The 19,402-nt window shown below is 33.9% G+C and overlaps 2 protein-coding genes across 5 annotated transcripts; one reads left to right on the top strand and one right to left on the bottom strand.

The window, feature by feature from the left end:
- LOC18608125 (inositol-tetrakisphosphate 1-kinase 3) lies at positions 55 to 7,387 on the bottom strand. Of its 3 annotated transcripts, none has more exons than XM_007042637.2 (10): positions 6,796 to 7,387; positions 5,491 to 5,572; positions 5,254 to 5,286; positions 2,817 to 2,937; positions 2,611 to 2,703; positions 2,143 to 2,262; positions 1,870 to 2,046; positions 1,655 to 1,710; positions 1,476 to 1,560; positions 55 to 372 (listed from the first exon to the last, which is right to left on the bottom strand). In XM_007042637.2, exons 1-10 carry the CDS (start codon positions 6,924 to 6,926, stop codon positions 329 to 331), a joined length of 942 nt encoding a protein of 313 aa, XP_007042699.2. In that variant the 5' UTR covers positions 6,927 to 7,387; the 3' UTR covers positions 55 to 328. The 3 variants fall into 3 exon arrangements, with proteins under 3 accessions (XP_007042699.2, XP_007042697.2, XP_017970871.1); XM_007042635.2 differs by lacking the exon at positions 55 to 372 and adding an exon at positions 529 to 858; XM_018115382.1 differs by lacking the exons at positions 55 to 372; positions 5,254 to 5,286; positions 5,491 to 5,572; positions 6,796 to 7,387 and adding exons at positions 529 to 858; positions 4,986 to 5,056.
- LOC18608124 (pyruvate kinase isozyme A, chloroplastic) lies at positions 13,690 to 18,435 on the top strand. 2 transcript variants are annotated; one of them, XR_001926815.1, is made up of 8 exons: positions 13,992 to 14,513; positions 14,749 to 14,836; positions 14,947 to 15,137; positions 15,409 to 15,527; positions 16,235 to 16,478; positions 16,621 to 16,855; positions 17,244 to 17,671; positions 18,155 to 18,435. XR_001926815.1 is itself a non-coding variant. In XM_007042632.2 (7 exons), exons 1-7 carry the CDS (start codon positions 13,992 to 13,994, stop codon positions 17,570 to 17,572), a joined length of 1,728 nt encoding a protein of 575 aa, XP_007042694.2. In that variant the 5' UTR covers positions 13,690 to 13,991; the 3' UTR covers positions 17,573 to 17,919. The 2 variants fall into 2 exon arrangements, 1 of the variants encoding a protein (XP_007042694.2); XM_007042632.2 differs by lacking the exon at positions 18,155 to 18,435 and having other exon boundaries at positions 13,690 to 14,513; positions 17,244 to 17,919.

Below are 19,402 nucleotides of genomic sequence, written 5' to 3'. Positions count from 1 at the left end.
AGGAATAGTAAGTGAGCTAGAGAGAGAGGATCCGTGGGGTTTGTAGAGGTTCTAATTAAAAACTATTACAGAAGAAATGTTGTAAATTATATACCACAAAATTGATAGATCTTTTTCCTTTCCCTACTACATATTAGTCTTTGTGCTGAAACGTTGGCATTTAAATACTTGCCTGAGCTGAATGAAAAATTTTGGAAGTGGGATGTCTGGTTCTTCTTTCAGACCAAGTCAAGTAAAACATTTCTACAAAATTTGATAGGGTTGTAGTTGCTCAACAATAATGGCAGCCGTTGATATTATTGCTCTTCAATTTCAACCTCCAACTCGTTTATTTGCTCTCAAAGCATAATCCAAGAGGGGAAACAGAACCGACTACACAAAACAAAGATGATGAAATTAAGGGGCGAAAAAACAAGTGTTGTATGTGATGGGATTTTATACCATCCAAAAAAGAATTATGATGGGATTTTATTCTTTAAGACGAGAGAATCAGTCATGCAAGTTGGAAGTGACAAGTGACCCCGCATGTAAGTTGAACCTGTCCAATTTTGCCCAAAATTTGCTATATATCACAAGTATTATTGGCTAAAATGGCAACAAAAACCATCCATACACATTAGTGACTTGGGCAAGGGCATCCACACCAGTCAGTAATTACAGAGGTTAAAACTAATTTCAGTATGATTGTGTTCTTCCATCCTCCAAGGGAAGCCACACTTGCATGAAACATCCTGTACACTCCATATTTGCTCCAATTATATAACAACTAAGCAACGGGCCTCTTCTTGTACTTGCTCTGCACGAAGCTCAGTAGAAAATCTGTAAAAATCTGTTCATAGTCTGGCATTTTTCCATACCCTGAGAGAGCAGTGCAAAAAACTTCTTTAATCCCTGATGCTAATAGAAAGGTGTTTGAAGCATGCAAAAGGGGAGGGCTTGAAATTTTCAATATTATATTTAACTCTGAAGAACCTAGTCAGAAGCTCAGAATGGATGTTAGTAGAGGGGAGATGCAAGAGGAGATTTCAGCCATATTTAAGTATTAACACCTATAGGATTTAACTAGCATATATCCTCTCAAGCTCTATTCATCCAACTGCAAATACATCATAGTCAAAACGGCACAGCCACTCTTGTGTACCATCGAATTATCTTCCCTATAAACTAATCTGAAATGTTTCCTGGGTGTGGAAAAGCACAAATATTTGCAACAAACAATCTCCGATATCCCAAAGCAATTCACTTTTCAATTATTCTGTGCCTCCAGTCAATTTCCCCCAAAGGTTGCCCAAAAATATTGCCAATTAAACCTTCAAGTTTCAGCAAAACAAATATTTCCCAGAAGCCACCAATATTTGATAATTATTGACACAAACCAAGCGAGAGAAAAAGAGTAGAAAGTACATCAATATGACTGAACATAAATCAAACAAAAAGATCAATTGTATTATTTAACAGTTTTACAGTCTACTTACCAGGAAAGTAGTTAATGTCAATAACATAAAAGATGTCTCTTGTCCCATGCTCTCGGATCATATCTATATTGAACAACTGAAGGCCCTGTAAAACACAGAAAGTATAACTAACTATATTAACTAATTAAAATTATACTACTCCATCCACCTAGCTTGATATGGTGAAATAAATAACTTGCCAGCCGGTGACGGAGCTCCTTTGCAAGCCTCTCCAGCAAAGGTTGTGGAGGAAGTTCTGCAACAAGAATGGTAGATTAGTGCAAACACAGCCCACAAAACCCTCATAAGCATTTCACAGTAAAACCCAAGAGTAATCATATAAGTGTGAAGAGTTGAATTCCGGATAAAAATGAGTGTAAATATGCTGTATGCATATCATATCTTAATCGCTCACCAGCAATGCCAGGGTCCAAATCTGCATCATCAGCAGAAGCTGCAGCAGATGAAACCCTTGGAAGAGGGAAAACACCAGCAACTTTTGCTAGCTCACATTTGCTGACATTGGGCAGAGAGAAGCGCCTGACAACCTTAATTGCATCACCAACAATATAAATTTTAAAGAGAACACCACCTATGATGAGACAAACATAAATTGTTTTCATATAATTAGTATAAGGATGGCTACAACAGAAATGGTGAGATTCATGAACGAATTGTGACAATATACCATGATTAACAAACTCTTGTAGAACCAATGGAGGCTCAAGTTCAGACAGAGAGAACTGATCATACGCAAGGAACAGCTCATGTGACTTGGTGCTTCCATCCACTACTAGTGGTTTAGCAACTGAAACAATTAATTAAAACATGAAAATTTATACATCGATCAAACAGAAGAAACCATTAAAAATAATCACAATACTTAATAACTGAATAATAAAACAAATTAGTAATAAATTCCCCTCACACTTCATACATAAATTTTCTTAGTATTTGTGAATATACCACAAAAAGCATCCAAAAATAGCTGAGACTAGGTAATCATGATGAATTTCTCTCAGTGATATCCAGCTGTTCTTATATGTTGGAGATATGCTGATTTCGTAGTATTAATTGGCAATGGTGTCTGAATTTTTGAACCAGATATGGAGGTCAACCACCACAAACAAAAAGAAAAAATAGAAACAGAAAATACCTAACGGCAATTTCAACCCAGCTTTAATAACTTTATCAGGGATGGATAGTGGATCTTTTGTGATAACCATTTGTCTTGGAACACCAACTTTGCCTACAATAACAAAGAACCATTACAAAATGACTTTGATAATTTTGAGCAAAAGTTTGAAGGATAAAAGTCAAAAAAATATCTCTGGACTTCAATAATAGTGATAGCAAAATTACCATGGAAGTCCGATAAGTTCAAATCAACCACATCCTGGAGCATTGACTGGCGATTGTATAGATGTCGTATTGCATCTGGAGGATCAAGAACAGTTACTTCTGGATTTGTTTGTCTGTAGTCCTTCAAGAATAAAAGGGGAGAATGAAATGGGTTGCCTGAGCAAAGATAATCACAGAGAAAAAACACAATTTACAGTAGGTCACAACTCCAGAATAAGAAGAGTTTTTTAGCAGTTTCATTTTGCAAATAGAGGTGCTACAGGAAGATGAAAGAATCCTTCTAAGTGCCTGGTCCAATTTACACCGTGAATCAGTCAGAGGTGTTACATTGGCACCTAATGTAGCACTGGAAAGCAGGATCTTTGGTGGGGTGATTCAAACAAATCATCCTTTACCTATTTGTAATAACTAACATCTAAATGTTCTACTTCATATAATCTTTGAGGAAAATCATGATAGATATTCAGTATACTCCTTATATTTGCCAGTGCCATGTTTGGCTATTGGTGCAAGACTACCAGTTAAACACAGAAAGTATAACTCTTAACAGATTGTTCAGCGTTAGAAGTAAGAACAAACTACAGGATCTGAACCTAAGTAAACATCATAAAAATAAAGGTTCAACACTAGATAGTAACTGTGCCACCTGAAAGAAGTTTAAAACGCAAAAAACATAGGTAACAAAAACAAAAGAGATAGGACTCCATGATATTGATCTACTTAACATCTACCAGTCATAAATATAAGTGGGACAAGAGACGCATATGACAGATGAGGAGCCAAATAAATACTTAAAAGCAGAAAAGGAAATAAGAAAAGAAACCGCTAGCTAATATCTTTTTTGAGAGATACTTTAGGCAAGATGATATTTTCCAGCTGTCCAGGCTCTGGCAGCGGGTTAACATAAATGTCTGCTCCACATTGGTAAGTATAAACCTCAATATGGATAAAGTACAGGTCAGCCACTCTACAAGGTCTTACAACATAATTATTTCTAAAACCATCAGAATGCTATGCAAAAGGATTCGAACAGCAAAACAACTGCTTACATAGTGAAAAATTACCATAATAACATGGCTATCGCAAATTTTCGAATGAAAAATTATCAGAGGAAAAAGAACCAAGTATTTAAAGAAAAGACATGTTGCCAATTTAAATTTTATTTTTAGAACACGGATATGAAATCGGCAAAAGTCAGTTCCAAAGTTACCAAAATTCGCATACCCCTTCCCATTTTTGACTTAAATTGCACAATCCCAAACGCAGCTCGTTCACAATCCAATTCACACAATCAAGCATTCCATAGGTTTCTAGAAGTAAAGAGATGAAATTGAGAGTACCCATCACAACTTCCGAGGGCTGAGACACCTTGAAGATACAAGAATTGAGGATAACAGTTCTTAGTTTTAACTTATCTCTTTTATTTGTTATATGCCTAGGCTATAGGTGGAGGTGGCGGCGGCAATAAATTTTGTATAATTCTTAATTCTACCACCAAAAAGCCCTAATTCTTAAACAAACTTTGTTTACATTTTTCAAAATTTCTTAGAAAAGCCATTAGTTTTGAAGTTGACCAATTTGAATATTAAAATTTAAATTAGAGTGATTATCTCATTAATTTTAGTTAATCTTAATTAAATAAAAATTCAAATAAAAAAAAGGTTAAAAAACCCTTAACAATCTAAAGAAGACTACCCCCACCATACCACATTGTAGGTACATTCCCATTCCTGTTCCGCGAACCAAACTAATCCGCATTCCAGGTAACTTAGGTCAGTTCCACAATTTTAATCAAATGTGGTTTGTAAGTAGCTTGATACAATGAGCAAAATAGTGCACTAAATGTGACCGCTGGAAATTCAGGATGAACAACCCAAATGCTTTTTAAAATTTGACATTTTAAGAAATGAAGCAATTTTGTCAAATGGTACTCATCACAATACAATAAATTGCTTAAATTTTAGGTCAAAAAGGATATTGCAAATGTCAAATCTGCCCTACTATTGTTATTACAAAAGACTAAAGTTACAATTAAGCCAAATAAATGTTCTCAAACCACATCAGTGAGCTCACGAGACTTTCAAAAAGAAACAGAACCTTTTTTTCTCAACTAAAACAGCCAGTCCTACACAAGACATCTAGATTAATCACGAAAAGAAAAATTCTCACTTTGTTTCAATCCTTCAGATACCGATTTCAACTATCTGATCAAGATTCATGATGAGGAGAGCAAGAATTCTGCACATTGTGTCAGAAAAAATAAGTTTTGACGTAGAGTGTTCAACCAATCACAGCTAGTCCATATTTAACATCCAAGCACGATAGTATGGCAGCAATGCAGAGCAAGAATTGTAACTCTAGAAAATGCAGCACCCCTTTTCTTTTTCTTATATAATGTAAAATGAATAAACATAAGGATGAGTTTGGCAGGACAAACCTCAATAATTTGGCACCAATCTTTTCCTGACAACTGGAAGGAGCATAAGGGTCATCAGTCATTTACTTGAAAGTTGAGAATATATTTGCAATACATACAGAGAAGAAAGAAAAATAAAAATATAACCAATAATCTGCCTAAGAATTCAAAATCATTGCAGAAAGGACAACCAACACAACTACTTTAACCAATCTTACGGAGAATATGGAAAAGTCTCACAGAAGTTGTTATACTAACCTTGTGTAAAATAAGGTCAAAGGGACCTTGATCTGATAATGGCCTGCTTAGATCAATGGCGACAAACAATATCCCCTTGTTGCTGCACCATGCATAAATATAATCTAAGAGATCATTCTTGAATATCTAATCTCTACGAAACTTTTAAAAATCTAAAACTTCCTTTCTCAACTCAAAACGCACCCAAAAGAAACATCCAATAAGTTCTCATTTGTGATTTCCAACACAATGGCAATTCGTTAAATCAAATTCCTCCATGAGAGATTAAATTTAAAGGCCAAAGAAGCCCTTCCCTAATTATTATACAAAAGTCAGAATTAACAAACTTGAATTTTTTAGAATTTTTTAAGGATATAACTCAGGCATAGATAGGTGACCCTTAAACAATGTTTGGTGCATTGCATTCAACATGAAAAGGAAACTGCCACCATGAACAAAAAATTTATGCAATATAAAAGGATGTGAAATTCAAACTTTGAGAAATCCACCACATTTTAAGTAACAAACATAATTCATGAAGTAAGTATCTTAGCAACAAATCCAGTAGCCCGCTCCACAAATATATCATAGTTTATTTAGATGAACAGCATCTAATAAACAGAAATGACAAAAGCAGAAAGTATCTGTGTTGAAAAATGAATGAAGGACACCATCAGATGCTCGACAATATTTGAGATAGCTTAACAAGAGAAAGAGTCATGCATTAGTTGATAGAAAACTAAAGGACATTTGGATAAACAAATATTCCAAGTACAGAGATGGAGAAAAACTTGGTCTAATGTAATTTTTTAACTACAGGAAAAGCTACAAATATTGACTTTGTATTTATCCCCAACAACTAATCCAGATGGTATATGTGGTGGAATATTCCCATTTAGAAAATCAAGACCATTTGCCAATGTTCTTGCTCCGCCACAAGTGAAATTGACATGTTAGGTCGAGCAAAAACAGCCGCCAAAACTTTATTTGCATGGATCATCTTTGCATACAACTAATTTTAGCACTATCAACATATGCCATATTCCCTGCCACCACAAACTCTGTTTTTTTTGCACAAGTATTACAGATTAAAACAAAAGGTCATTTACAAACCAACTCAACAGCATTAAATTTATAATCAATGACATACATGTTCATACGAACGACCATACACACACCATAGAACTGACTTCAACAAATTGCAGTACTAACCAGATCTTACAACTAAAACAAGAAATGCTGAAGACAAAATTTACTTCTGAAAAAAGTCATAGACATAAAATTATTGGAAAAGTGAAATGGAGATTTGAGTAATAAGTAATATACCAAGCCAAGCGCTCGAACTTGGGTTGCAAGAAACTCTTTTTCTTCTTCAATGTCAGAGCATACCCAACAACCAGCTTTTGCCTCTCTTCCTCCCCTTCTTCTCCATCATAGATTTCCCCGTTTAACCTCATACCCACTTTTTTAAAACCCCTAAACAACAAAAATATCTTTTTCTTTTTCCTTTTTGGTTCCTGGGTTCTTCTCCCCTTTGTCAATAGATTAAATCGTTTTTCTTTCTTCTTGTTCTATTTTTCTCTCTGGAGATCGCTCTCCAACAAGAAATGACAAAAACTGAAAAAAAAAAAAAAGAATAATCAAGTTGTTGTTAACCCTCTCTTTCTCTTTATAATTCTCTCCAACTAAATGTGTATATATCTCTCTGAAATAGGAGTTTGAAACTGAAGGTTTTGGCTTTTAAAGATTATTGCTTTGTTGTCCTTCCTGAAAGTATAAACAGAGTGAAGGAGGAAATACTGGGGCTTGGATTCTTGATGGGAATATTCAGTTTTGCAGAAGCAAAGAGAAAGAAAGATGGGATTTTTGAGAGAAAGAAGAGAAATTCAAGTAAAATAATGGATTTTGTGTACTCGCATTGGTCTTTGATTTTATTTATATATATATATATATATATATATATATATACATGTACACATCTATGGAGCTTAGCGATAGGTGTCAAGTGGAGGAAGCATCTTTCCCATTTTACCCTCTCAATTACCATAATTTTTACACGTCCATGTCCTGAAAATGAAATTTTGCTTCCTGGAATTTCCTTAATCATAATATAATTTTGGCTTATATATTAATCATATACCAATTACCACCAATTATCTGCGAATTCCCACGTAAAAGGCAACCCCTGTTTTTTATTACATTTCTTAGAAAATTTCCTATTAGCCCTGAAAAGGAAATCCAGCTAAGGCCATTTTTATTGCCTACATTAATCCTAGGAACCCTTCAATTGCAGCATTTGCCAATGCAAGTAATGGTTGTATTTTCAATTTCTTAGAAAAAATATCTTACACAAAGATGGATTTGGTCTAAATAAACTTCTATAAAAGTTCAAAATGGACCTTCTTAGATTGGCATAGGATCACATTTGTATTAAAAAGCATAATAAATAAATAGATTAATATGATTATATCATAATTAATCATATCAAAAATTTTAAGATGAATATAATATATTTATTACATAAATTATACAATATCAGACAATTGATACATTTAAATATGAGTAACTATTTTAGATACAATAGCGTAATCCATTTAAATAAAATTAATCTATTTTAAACATAAATAATAAATAATTTTATATATTTTGAATCTTAATAATTTAATAAATATATTTAAACGGATTAGACATGTTGAGCAAAGTGAGTTAACTTATTGATCCTATCGATCCCTTTTCCGTCACTATCACAATCTCAACTTTCCAAGTTTATCTCCACGTTTCTTAACTACTATTCCTCTGATTGGGTTAAAAATACAGGGATTACACTGGCTATGGGAAAGAGCTAGTTTCTTTCACGTAATAGCTAGATTTGGTCTAAAACTTTTTACAATATCCAGCAGTTGGAAGAATTCCTAAAGTTGAGATAAGCTTTTCTCAACCTAACCTAAAATTTAGGATAAAAATATTTTATTTTTAATTTAATTAATTATATAAAATTTATTAATTTTCATAATTATAACATGTTGGGCTTAATTTTTTTTAGTTTAAAAACTATTATGAAGCTCTTATAAAAAATAATAACTTTTAAAATTAAACTAAATCTGTTTGATAAATTTACTTTTATAAGTTCTTTTTTATGAATAAGTTGTTTGACAAAATAATTTATATAAATTTTAATTTTAATTAAAATTACCATAAAAGATATTTAATAAATAATTTTTTTTAATCACAAATTTCTTTGTTCATAATGGAAACAAGTTAATTTTATTTTTTTATGTATAAAAAGTATTTTTATATAACATAAAATTATAATTAATAATAAATCATATAAAAATAAAAACAGATAATGTTAAAATTATTTTTAATAGATGAGGTCATTTTTAAAACAAAAAAAAAATTTCCTAAAAAAGAGACATGTTTTTATAAAAAAAGAGAGAGAAAGCTTCTCTCTAGAGCTTTTCTTGAAGCTCTTTTTTCAAAATTTTATTTTTTTTAAAAAAAAAACTGCTTATTTTTTTAAGAGCTTTTTCAAATTTTTGTTTGACCTGACTTTTGCTTTTAAGAGGTAGATAAGTTGAAAAAAAATTAGGCCAAACAAGCACTTAACATTTCGTTTTAAAAAAATATTTTTCATTTGATACGTAAGTTCAACCGTTAGTCAACTGTTAATATTTTCGTCAACTTATTAATGTGACAAAAGTAAAAAAATAATTTTATCCTTGATTAAATTTTATAATTATTATTGTATAATTTTATTATCTTTTATTAATTAAAAGAAAGGACTTCCTATCTGGAGAGCACCGAGCTCCCCTTTCTCGAGGAGTTGGGAAGCATCGATAACTACTGCTTTCTTTTTTTAAAAAAATATAATAATAATTTTTTAAATTAATAAAGAAAAAACAAATATTTTAATTTTTGTAACATTATTTGCACTCCTGAAGCGGAGTGTCCATTTAGAGAATTAATGAATTTTCATCTAATTTTAATTAAAACTTAAAAAAGTAAAAGTATTTTGCCCTATAATTTACTAATATAAGACCCTTTGTTTTGTTGCTACATTCTCTTTTTAAGATGAGTATGGAATTAGGGACAATTCCATCTCAAGCATATTAATTATAAGCATCTGCTTTGACATCAATTCTTTCATAAGTGGAGACGCAGGCTGCAGCATCTATTGAGTTTGAGGATCCTCTTTTTAGTCGGCAACAAAGCTGGCATTATCCTTTAGGAATGAAATTCTTGGAAGAATTTAATTCAAACAATCCAATTTTGATTTGACAATTAGTATCACTTTAGTAGCTAACTTCTAAAGTTCAAAACTCTTATTTGTTTATCTTTATAATTCTCTTTATATAGAGATATAACTACTAATTATCTAGTCATATTTTAATCGCATGATTCAAAGAGTAAATAGAATATTAAATTTATGAAGATGGCCTCATATGTTAAGGTATTATTCTTCCCACTCCCACTCTCTCCACCCTCTTTTTCCTCAATAAAATTAAAAAAAAAATGGATAATCTTGACTCAATATCCTAAAACTAGAGGTAGGAAATGTCACTCGAAACCTCTGTACAAGATTTTCATTACACCACTAACGCATGCGAGCGAAGCAAATCCTTGACAGGGACAGCCTAGTAATGTGGAAATGTCCATGTGGTGAAGTAAACCAAGCATGGTATCACAAAAATGTTATGGGTGTAAAGAATATGCCCTGTCTAATACGCAAAGAATATGCTTAGAGTTAGGTTAAATTAGATGAAGAAATCAGCCGTGATTTACTACTTGGACAACCAATTAAATCATCTCTTTTCGATATTATTATTAAAATTATACGTTCGTTGCAGGATCTGATTAATACTTTTACTAGCTAGAGTCAAGTACCGTTGCAGGAGCCTTTTCAATATATTTATAATTAATAATCACCATTAATTTATGATTCAAACTGATTAATACTTTTACTGTGTATCTCCTAGAGTTGACTTTTTTGCTTGCTTCAACGATACTCCTGTAATTTTCTCCTCCTAATAATATTCTTTTTGCAATTTGATGATACCCTTTTTCTTTAGAGTAATCGATATTAAGAAAATATAGAATATACCTTTTAATCACGCAAGTTAAACTAACCCATTAAAAGAAAATCCCATACATGGAGGTGTCACCTCTCATAAAGTTAGGTATATTCCTATTAGATGGCGTCAGACGTTATCTAATTAAGTGTTTTGTGTAGAAACTATGTAGATGGCAATGCAAGTTCTTATCTGGACCATGACCATCCACCCCTTGAAGTCGCTAGCTTAATAAAAAATCATTCAGCCAAAGACTTGTATTCTTAGTCACACTACAACTACATGGAAATATAGCATTCTTGAATATAGTAAGTTAAATTAATGATGCCCGGAACACCAACTTGAATTATATAAATTCATGGAAAGGCAACAGGGGCAGTGACTATTATGCATATGTTTTTTCTTTATATAACTAGGATAGGGATCTTCCTTTTATGTAAATAAAGTATTCAAGCTTGGTTTAACCCTTAAAACATCAATTTGTTTGTATTTATTTTATTATAAATATTAGTTTAGTTATATCTGAATATTTAATTTATTGATAAGTATATAATTTTTTTTATTTAAAAAATATGATTTTAAATTTAAATCTCTCTTCTCTTATGAAAAATAATACTGATTTGACCAGAGAATGAAATCATCATACTTCTTGGACTGTTTAGACCTTGAGTTATACAAAACGAGAAATAGTTCGAGTTAAAACGAAAGAGAGTTGATTAAAATTGGGACTATGAGCGCAAGAGAAGACAAGGGAAAAAGTGAATAGAGAAGGCTAAAGCCTGATACATGTGCCTCAATTGTTTCTGTTGCGGCCGCACGTTTTCCATGAATCATTACGCATTGATGTGCTCTCTCATCATCAAATATCGCAGCATGAAATTTGTTTTGTCCTTTCACAAATCACAGTATGCCGAGTGTAAATTCTATGGATGTAATCGTTACTGTAATCATGTCCTTCCAGAAGCAAATAAACGTTTGGGTTTATAATATCTTTACATGAACGTTGTGGTCCATATGGGGGAAAATAATCCATAAAAGTAGAGCTCTTCAATGCACTGAAGACTAAAGAGCAAAGAAGAGGATAAGGCCACCAACCAACCGTCCAATTCCTATTGCATCTTGCTAAAGCCTTAGCCTTTACTTTAGTACACACACGCACATCAAAACACTTGTCATACTTTTCGTTTTAGGCATGGAAATTGCAAAATATGCTTCATGTGAAGTAGCTTTCATGGGCTAGCCAGCTGTAGAGTACTACTGGTACAAATTATATTATTTGTCTGAATTGTAATTTGTTATAATTATTTTTTTTAATAAAGAAAGTAAAAACAATCAAATTACAATAAAATAATATATAAAAATTAAACTCTTGTTATTTTTGCTTAAAAGAATAGATGCATTGCTCATAAGAATATCTTTGAGAAATACCATGCCTATAGGATATTCAAATATCAAATTTGAAAAAAAAATTATCAAACTGTTAAATTCTTGGTATATATGTGTGATCTTCACTTGTTATTTCTTTTTCAAAAAATTTTTAATAAGTGAGATCAAACCAAAATTCGCATTTAGTTCATCATTCTCCATTTTAATAGCTTGTACTGTATTTTTGTTATCCATTGCCAAAATCATTCTTAGATAACCAATTCATCCCATGTCATTAGTAAACCCCAATAAACCGTTTATAATTCTGCTCTATGAGTTGAGTTGTTGCCAAGCTTCACTAGAAAACCACACTTCCATACACCTATTGATGGTGAAGAACTCCACATGTAGTAGATTGATGACAGAAGGCCCGACAAGCTCCATTCGTATTAAGCAATACCCAATTCAAAGATGGACGGTGCCAACCAATCAACATCTCCACACTTGTTCTAGTGTCAGCAGTACCTGTGGAAATGGAATATGGGCAAGATCAAATGGTGTCCTCCAATTACCTTCTTATTAGAATGACCCTGCTAGTACTTTTCACCTTGTGATGATTAAATATCGTATCATTCCTCCACTTCCAAAGCAGCCATACAGCAATGCCAAATAACACCCCCAGTGTTCATAACAAGATGAGATGACATCACCTTTTAGGTTCTTTTAAAACCGATCAGTAGAATTTCGACTATGAAAAGAATCACGCATTGAATGAGAAGCAAAATAATTTCACACAGCTTTGGCAAAAAGACAATCACGAACAATATGAATCACCCTTTCCTCCCCTGTATTATACAACGAACAATATGAGTTATTGGACATATGATGACGAGCATCGCTCCATATTAGTTAAATGTCGTTCTTTACATGCTAGTCATAAAAGAGTGCAGATGCACTGGGAACCAGGCCATTTCCAAATCAATTATCTAATCTTATTTTCTATTAAGCAATCAGGCCGCACAATATAGTTATATGATGAATTAACTATGAATTTTATTTACCCGTTTGGGAGGCTGTCCAAAAAACTCAAATCTTCTTGAGCATTTGGCTCAGGGATTTATGAACCAATATATGTACATAATTGCTCCGTGTGGAATGAAGTTTAAAACTATTTAAAGATCTCAAGTGCCATACATAAGCATTAAACTTGTCGTAATTGCTTTAGAATCATACAAGTTATAATTATAATTATAGTAATTAGAAGGGCAGCCGGCAGCCACGTTTAACATGGGCAAAGAAATAGCTCTGAACAACGATTATACATAATGAACCTTAAAACCTGAAAAAGAACATTACCTTTTAAAAATAAAAAAGTAATGAAGAGAGAGAAAAAGTATTTAAGAACGCAAGGAAAAAAGAGAGAATAAAACAAAGATCCGAATCCAAGCCAAAATCGAAGACAGATTTCGAGACAGAACAACCAGAACTGATTACAGGGGGCTTCCAAGTTCCCGTTGGGACCACCTGACATCCATTGTCCATTGTCCGTACAGATGTAAACCCAAATGACACACGACTCCCCAATGGCTACTACTTCTTTACTGAATCTATTTCACGGGTTACTCTTGTCCTTGCCCACTGCGCAGCAGGAAAATGACTGGCCCTATAAAAGGGTGGTTGACCGTTGAGTTCTTGGACGGACACCTGTTAAGAGCTGGGAGTCCTTTTTTACTCTCAGTACATTTTTTTTTCCAATAATTTAATGCGTTACATTACTCCCCCAAGAACGGAGCAGTAGCAGTGTTTCTTCTTTTGTCCGTATTTTATTTCATTAACTATTCCGTTTTACTCTTGGACTTTGTCCTCGTAAACTCCGTGGATCTTTCAAAAAGAAGAAACAAAATTTCATCAGAGATTTCAAGGAAAAGAAACCCAACAACCCATCGATGATTTCCACGTCTTCATTCCTCAATCCAATTAAACACTTTTTGATGCTACATTGATCAAGCTTCTGTATATCGATTCCCCCAGTGTAGTTTAAAGTGATTGTGACCTTGATCTTGTTCTTGGTTTTGGTCATATCTAGCCATGGCGTTTGCCAGCGATTCAATTCTTGCTCGTGGTCTTATAATTGAGAGAGCCACAAAATTTGGTCTTAAAAATGAAGCTTTTGGAGCCAAGATTGTACGTTGCAGGGCTTCTGGCAATGGAGGTAAAGTCAAGGGCAAGGTCAGGGTTGAAGTCAAAGCAGCAGTGCAGATTGGTGGTTTAGAGGAAGTAAAGAAAGCAAAAGAAGAATTGGGTTTTGATGTAGTGTCCGAGAGGGAGTTGAGAGAAAAGGGTTTCTTGGGGATGAGGAAAACAAAGCTAGTTTGCACCATAGGGCCGGCTTGTTGTTCAATGGAGGATTTGGAGAAGTTGGCGTTGGAAGGAATGAATGTGGCTAGGTTTAATATGTGCCATAACACACGGGATTGGCACCGCGATGTGATTAAGAAGATCAAGAGGTTGAATGAGGAAAAGGGTTTCTGTATTTCCGTTATGATTGATACTGAAGGTAGTCAGATTCATGTGCTTGATCATGGTGCTCCGTCTTCTGTCAAAGCAGAGGTAATCCTTTTTCTCTGTCTTTTATTTTCTAGGACTTTATGATTCTATCGTAGTATATGTGTTTTACATTATTAGAAGTTGCTCTAACGGTGGAAAACAAGAATGTTTAGACTTTAGAGTCATGTTCTTGTACATTCCTACAAAAAAGAAAAATGTTCTTGTACATGTACCAATTTGTGAGAAGAGAGAGGCAATTTTGATTGGTTGTACTTTTTTTTTCCTTGTCGGCATACAGGAAGGTTCTATCTGGTCATTTACTACTCAAAAATCTGACGGTTCCTGTCCATTCACAGTTCAAGCAAATTACAAAGGTTTCTCTGAAGGTAGTAAAGCTATTTCTAATGGTTCAAGAATCACTTCAACCAGATGCTAATGGTTAACTTCTTTTTATATTTAAGGTTAATTCTATCTCAATATACTGAATGGTTGGCAGGTATTGAAGTGGGTGATGTACTTGTCATTGATGGTGGAATGGCAAGCTTTGAAGTAATTGAGAAAGTTGGGAATGATTTGCGTTGTCAGTGTACAGACTCCGGTCTATTTCTACCACGTGCCAAATTTAGCTTTTGGAGAGATGGAAAGCTTGTGGAAAGGAACTATGAGCTTCCTACTTTATCAAAAAAGGTCCAATTCATTTGATTGTGGGTTTGATTTGGAGATATTCTTAGAAACCATAGCCGTTAGTATGTCATTTTTGTCTCATCGAATTGGTATGGACAAATTCTTGATTTCAATTTAGCCAATTTCTGAGTTCATGGATATCAAATCTGCATTTGCAAGTATTTGACTTTACCAGCTAAATGCTATATTAGAAGATGATTTTCAGTCCTGCTATGCTTTGGGAAACAATATAATTCTTTCTAATGCTCATAAATATATATCATTGAATCTTCAGGATTGGGCTGACATTGAGTTTGGAGTTTCTGAAGGTGTTGACTTCATCGCCCTCTCTTTTGTAAATGATGCTGATTCTGTCAGGCAATTGAAGAACTATCTCTACATGAGGTCATGCAGGTAAACCCATCACCATGCTAAATATTTATCGATTATACTAGCTCACCAAATACTATAAAAGTGCTATACTGGCTCAACAATCTCACCTGTTCAGAACTAATCATTTTCTCTCCATATAATTCCTTTTCTTTTGGGGCCAGCTTCTATGTATTATACCTTACTGTCGTCCAGAAAACAGATTGTTTGGTTATTTGTGATATTTCTGAAAGGTTATCGGATTGTTAAGCCTTACATGTGCCAGATTGTCAGGATAGGATGCCATTTTGCTAATTTAGAGAAAATTCCTATTAAGAATTCTCCTGGTTTTGAGGCAGTTTTAAATTCAATATAAGTACAAGAGGGAGGCATCAACCTTCTCTAATCTGTAACTCAAATTTATAAGTAGAACTTGAATGATGTATGCAATATAATTGAAAACAAAGTTTTAATCTTTGTAAGGATGGAATCTGATTAAATCACCCTCAACAGACTATCTGCTCCAGCTTTGGAGAACAAATAGATTTGTCATATATGCTACTTAAAAGAAAAGTTAAGCTTCGTCATGCGAGTAAAAGTATGAATTTAAATGGTGAATATGTTCTATCTGCAGTTAAACACCTATATGTAATATTCTGTTTTAATTTAAATTTTCTGGCAAAGTGAAGTTATAAATTTATCTGCCGTGCTTCTCAAAATTTATGAAAACCACAAATTGTTGCCATGTGCAGATCCACAAGGGTATTGGCAAAGATTGAGAGTTTGGAATCCCTCCAGAAATTGGAAGAGATTGTAAAGGCTTCTGATGGTATCATAGTGGCTCGAGGTGACCTTGGAGTTGAAATCCCTTATGAACAGATTCCAACAGTTCAGGAGGAAATAACCCATGTTTGCAGAGAACTGAACAAGCCAGTTATTGTAGCTTCTCAACTTCTTGAATCAATGGTTGAATATCCAACTCCAACACGAGCTGAGGTAGTGTCATACTCTAACTAATTTTATTGTTGATATTTGGTTTGTGAGAAAAACATTCAAAGGAAATTGACATTCGAGCAATTAGATTTTTACTGGACATGTTTAGAATTTCTTTGTAATATATTCTTCTGTGGACAATCAGGTTGCAGATGTTTCTGAAGCAGTTCGGCAATATGCTGATGCCTTAATGTTATCTGGTGAGTCAGCTATTGGACCATATGGACAGAAGGCTCTTTCTGTCTTGCAGATGGCTAGTAGTCGAATGGAACTATGGAGTCATGAGGAAAATCGACAAAGTATTCTCCATCAGCTCCAACTTGGAGTGTCGTTGCCTGATCGTATTGCTGAGCAGATCTGCAATTGTGCTGTTGAAATGGGTATTTATCCTCATCAGCTCTCCTGTACAATTAAAATTTAGTCTTGTTAGTATTATGTGCTATTAAGTATACCAACCTGACTTAGAGATTCTTCATTCTAAGGGACTTGATTTGATTGGAACAGAGTCGAAGATTCAAACTTGGGAAAGAGTCAGCCACTAGTTGCTGCAATTGCCTTAAGCAATTGATGTCAATTGTAGTGGAAAATTATGTTTTAATCTAGGTTGTTCCCCACTTTCCCATAAAAAGAAAAGGGAAAAAAGATTGATAATTGAGTTAGCAATATTTTAAGTACTCTAGCAGTTCAGGCACCTGATTTGGCTTGTTAGAACCTAAGAGAGCTTTTGCATGACATGCCCCATCATAAAACCGTGCACTTTCTCTGCAGCTAATAATCTTGGTGTTGATGCCATCTTTGTGTACACAAAGTATGGACAAATGGCATCACTCTTGTCTCGCAACCGTCCATACCCTCCCATATTTGCATTCACAAGTGATAACAGCACCTGGATGGCTCTGAATCTTCAATGGGGAGTTATTCCCATCCTTGTTGATCTGTCAGATGATACAGAGGCAAACATCTCAAGAACCATTGACCTTATAAGAACAAAGGGCTTGTTGAAAACTGGAGATGTTGTTTTGGTTGTCTCAGATTTAACTCCAGCTCATTTAAATTCCACAGCATTTCAATCGATCCAAGTGAAGACAGTTGGTTAGGAAGTCAATATTTGCCGTCGACGTGATACTCTACTATTGTCCATGATAACCAGTAAGAAGAGGCACAGTGACAGTGGAGTCTCTAGACTCCATCCAGAGGTACCAAGTTGAACATGTTAATCTTTTTCCTACACTCCAATGTTTGTGACTTGAGAACAATTCATCATTATTCCTTTTGCAAATGTGTGAAAGAGCATTTTTAGCTGCTATCCTATTGTATTATCACATTTAGAATCCATTTAGAGTGCTTCCACGTTAGGGATGGATATGAAAGCAACTCCATTTCAGGTTTCTGTTTTACACACATCTCCTCATGTTGTTTGTATACACTACAGTACTATGGAATACTTCTAAGCAATCCTTCAAAGTCTGAAGATACATCAGTTAGCTCGGCTGTGTTTTCCCCCACATAGCCTAGTCATTTATTTGCTCGAAAAGATTTATGATTGACAGGGGACAAATGCATTTCTATGAGAGCTTTGAGAAGCATTAATCAGTTATTTCCACTTCCAGGAAATCATGGTAATAAATATAATTTGATTGCTTATTGATTCATGAATAACACACTCTCGTTATTTTCAGTCCAGAAGAGCAGTTGAAGAATCGTCAATAATTGCGGCCTTTCTGAGAATTCATACCATTCCCCATGTTCATATCAGAATGATTGGAATCAAAATGGGACTTGTCCTCTCAATAGGAATTAGGAGTACTTGATTGTATGCTTCTCCTTATACAGGAGACATATATTCAAGCCATTCCGGCGTGCTTCAACATTTTTCTTAGAGAACACCCAAGTAGATTTTACAATGCTTTGTTTTGTTTGGTGCAAGCTAAGTGAGACTTGCAGGTCTCAGTTTTAATAATTCCAATATCCCTGGAAAACTGTAGGTAGGATTGAAGCTAGTAGAATCTTGTAACGGCTAAAGCAACTCCTTCTCCTCCTCACTCATCCCGGCGTACACGGAATTCCAACCAAATTTTGTCTCTAATAAGTGCAACCAAATTTGCCTCCATATTCTTAACGTGGAGATGTTCAGATTTCCTTCCTCTAAACATTGGAATTTTCGACACCGTCAAACGAAGAAAATTAACATGAAAAAAAGAAAAGAAAAGCAAGGGTCGTCTAAATTAATTTTTCCAAAGGAAAAATAATAATAATAATAATAATAATAGGAATGGAATTTTATTGTACCAAAAAGACAAAGATACCTTTCCTAACCCAAGTGAACATCTTTGCATGAATCACGCGGCTGGAAAAAAGTTTAAAAAGCCGTCGTTACGCATCGTATCAGATATAAAAATATAAAATGAATTTTTATTTAAAAGATGAAAAATCAAATTTCATATTAAAGTTTTAATGCATCTAGTGTCTGGAAATTGTAACAAAATATAACAAGAGAGAAACAATTATATTTATATATAGTTGCCATCAGAGGAGGCAGAGGGAGGGGGCTTAATTGGGGTTCCGTTCTTTCAAATTTTAAAAATTTATATATTTTTTGTTTTATTTTAAAATTTATTTTTATTTTTTAAAAATTTTATAATTTTATCTTTTCAAATATTAAATTTTTTATTTTCTTCTCCACAGATTGTGCCACTGATTGCCACTCATGAGACACGGTAGAAAATATTTGGTTCTACCGTACTACTAATAAATAAAACAATTATTTTTTTATTTTATCTTTTATTTAAAAAATTACGTGGGAGGTTTGTAGACGTTGTCAAAGACGAGTGGGTCCCAAGTGAGAGGTCTTTTCGTATTCGGGAACCACAACTGACAGCCACAAAGCCCAAACGCACACATATCTCCCGCGCACATTAGCAACTGAA

This window comes from Theobroma cacao, chromosome 2 (assembly GCF_000208745.1).
Source record: "Theobroma cacao cultivar B97-61/B2 chromosome 2, Criollo_cocoa_genome_V2, whole genome shotgun sequence".
Taxonomy (NCBI): domain Eukaryota; kingdom Viridiplantae; phylum Streptophyta; class Magnoliopsida; order Malvales; family Malvaceae; genus Theobroma; species Theobroma cacao.
This window is presented reverse-complemented; position numbering and strand designations above follow the sequence as displayed.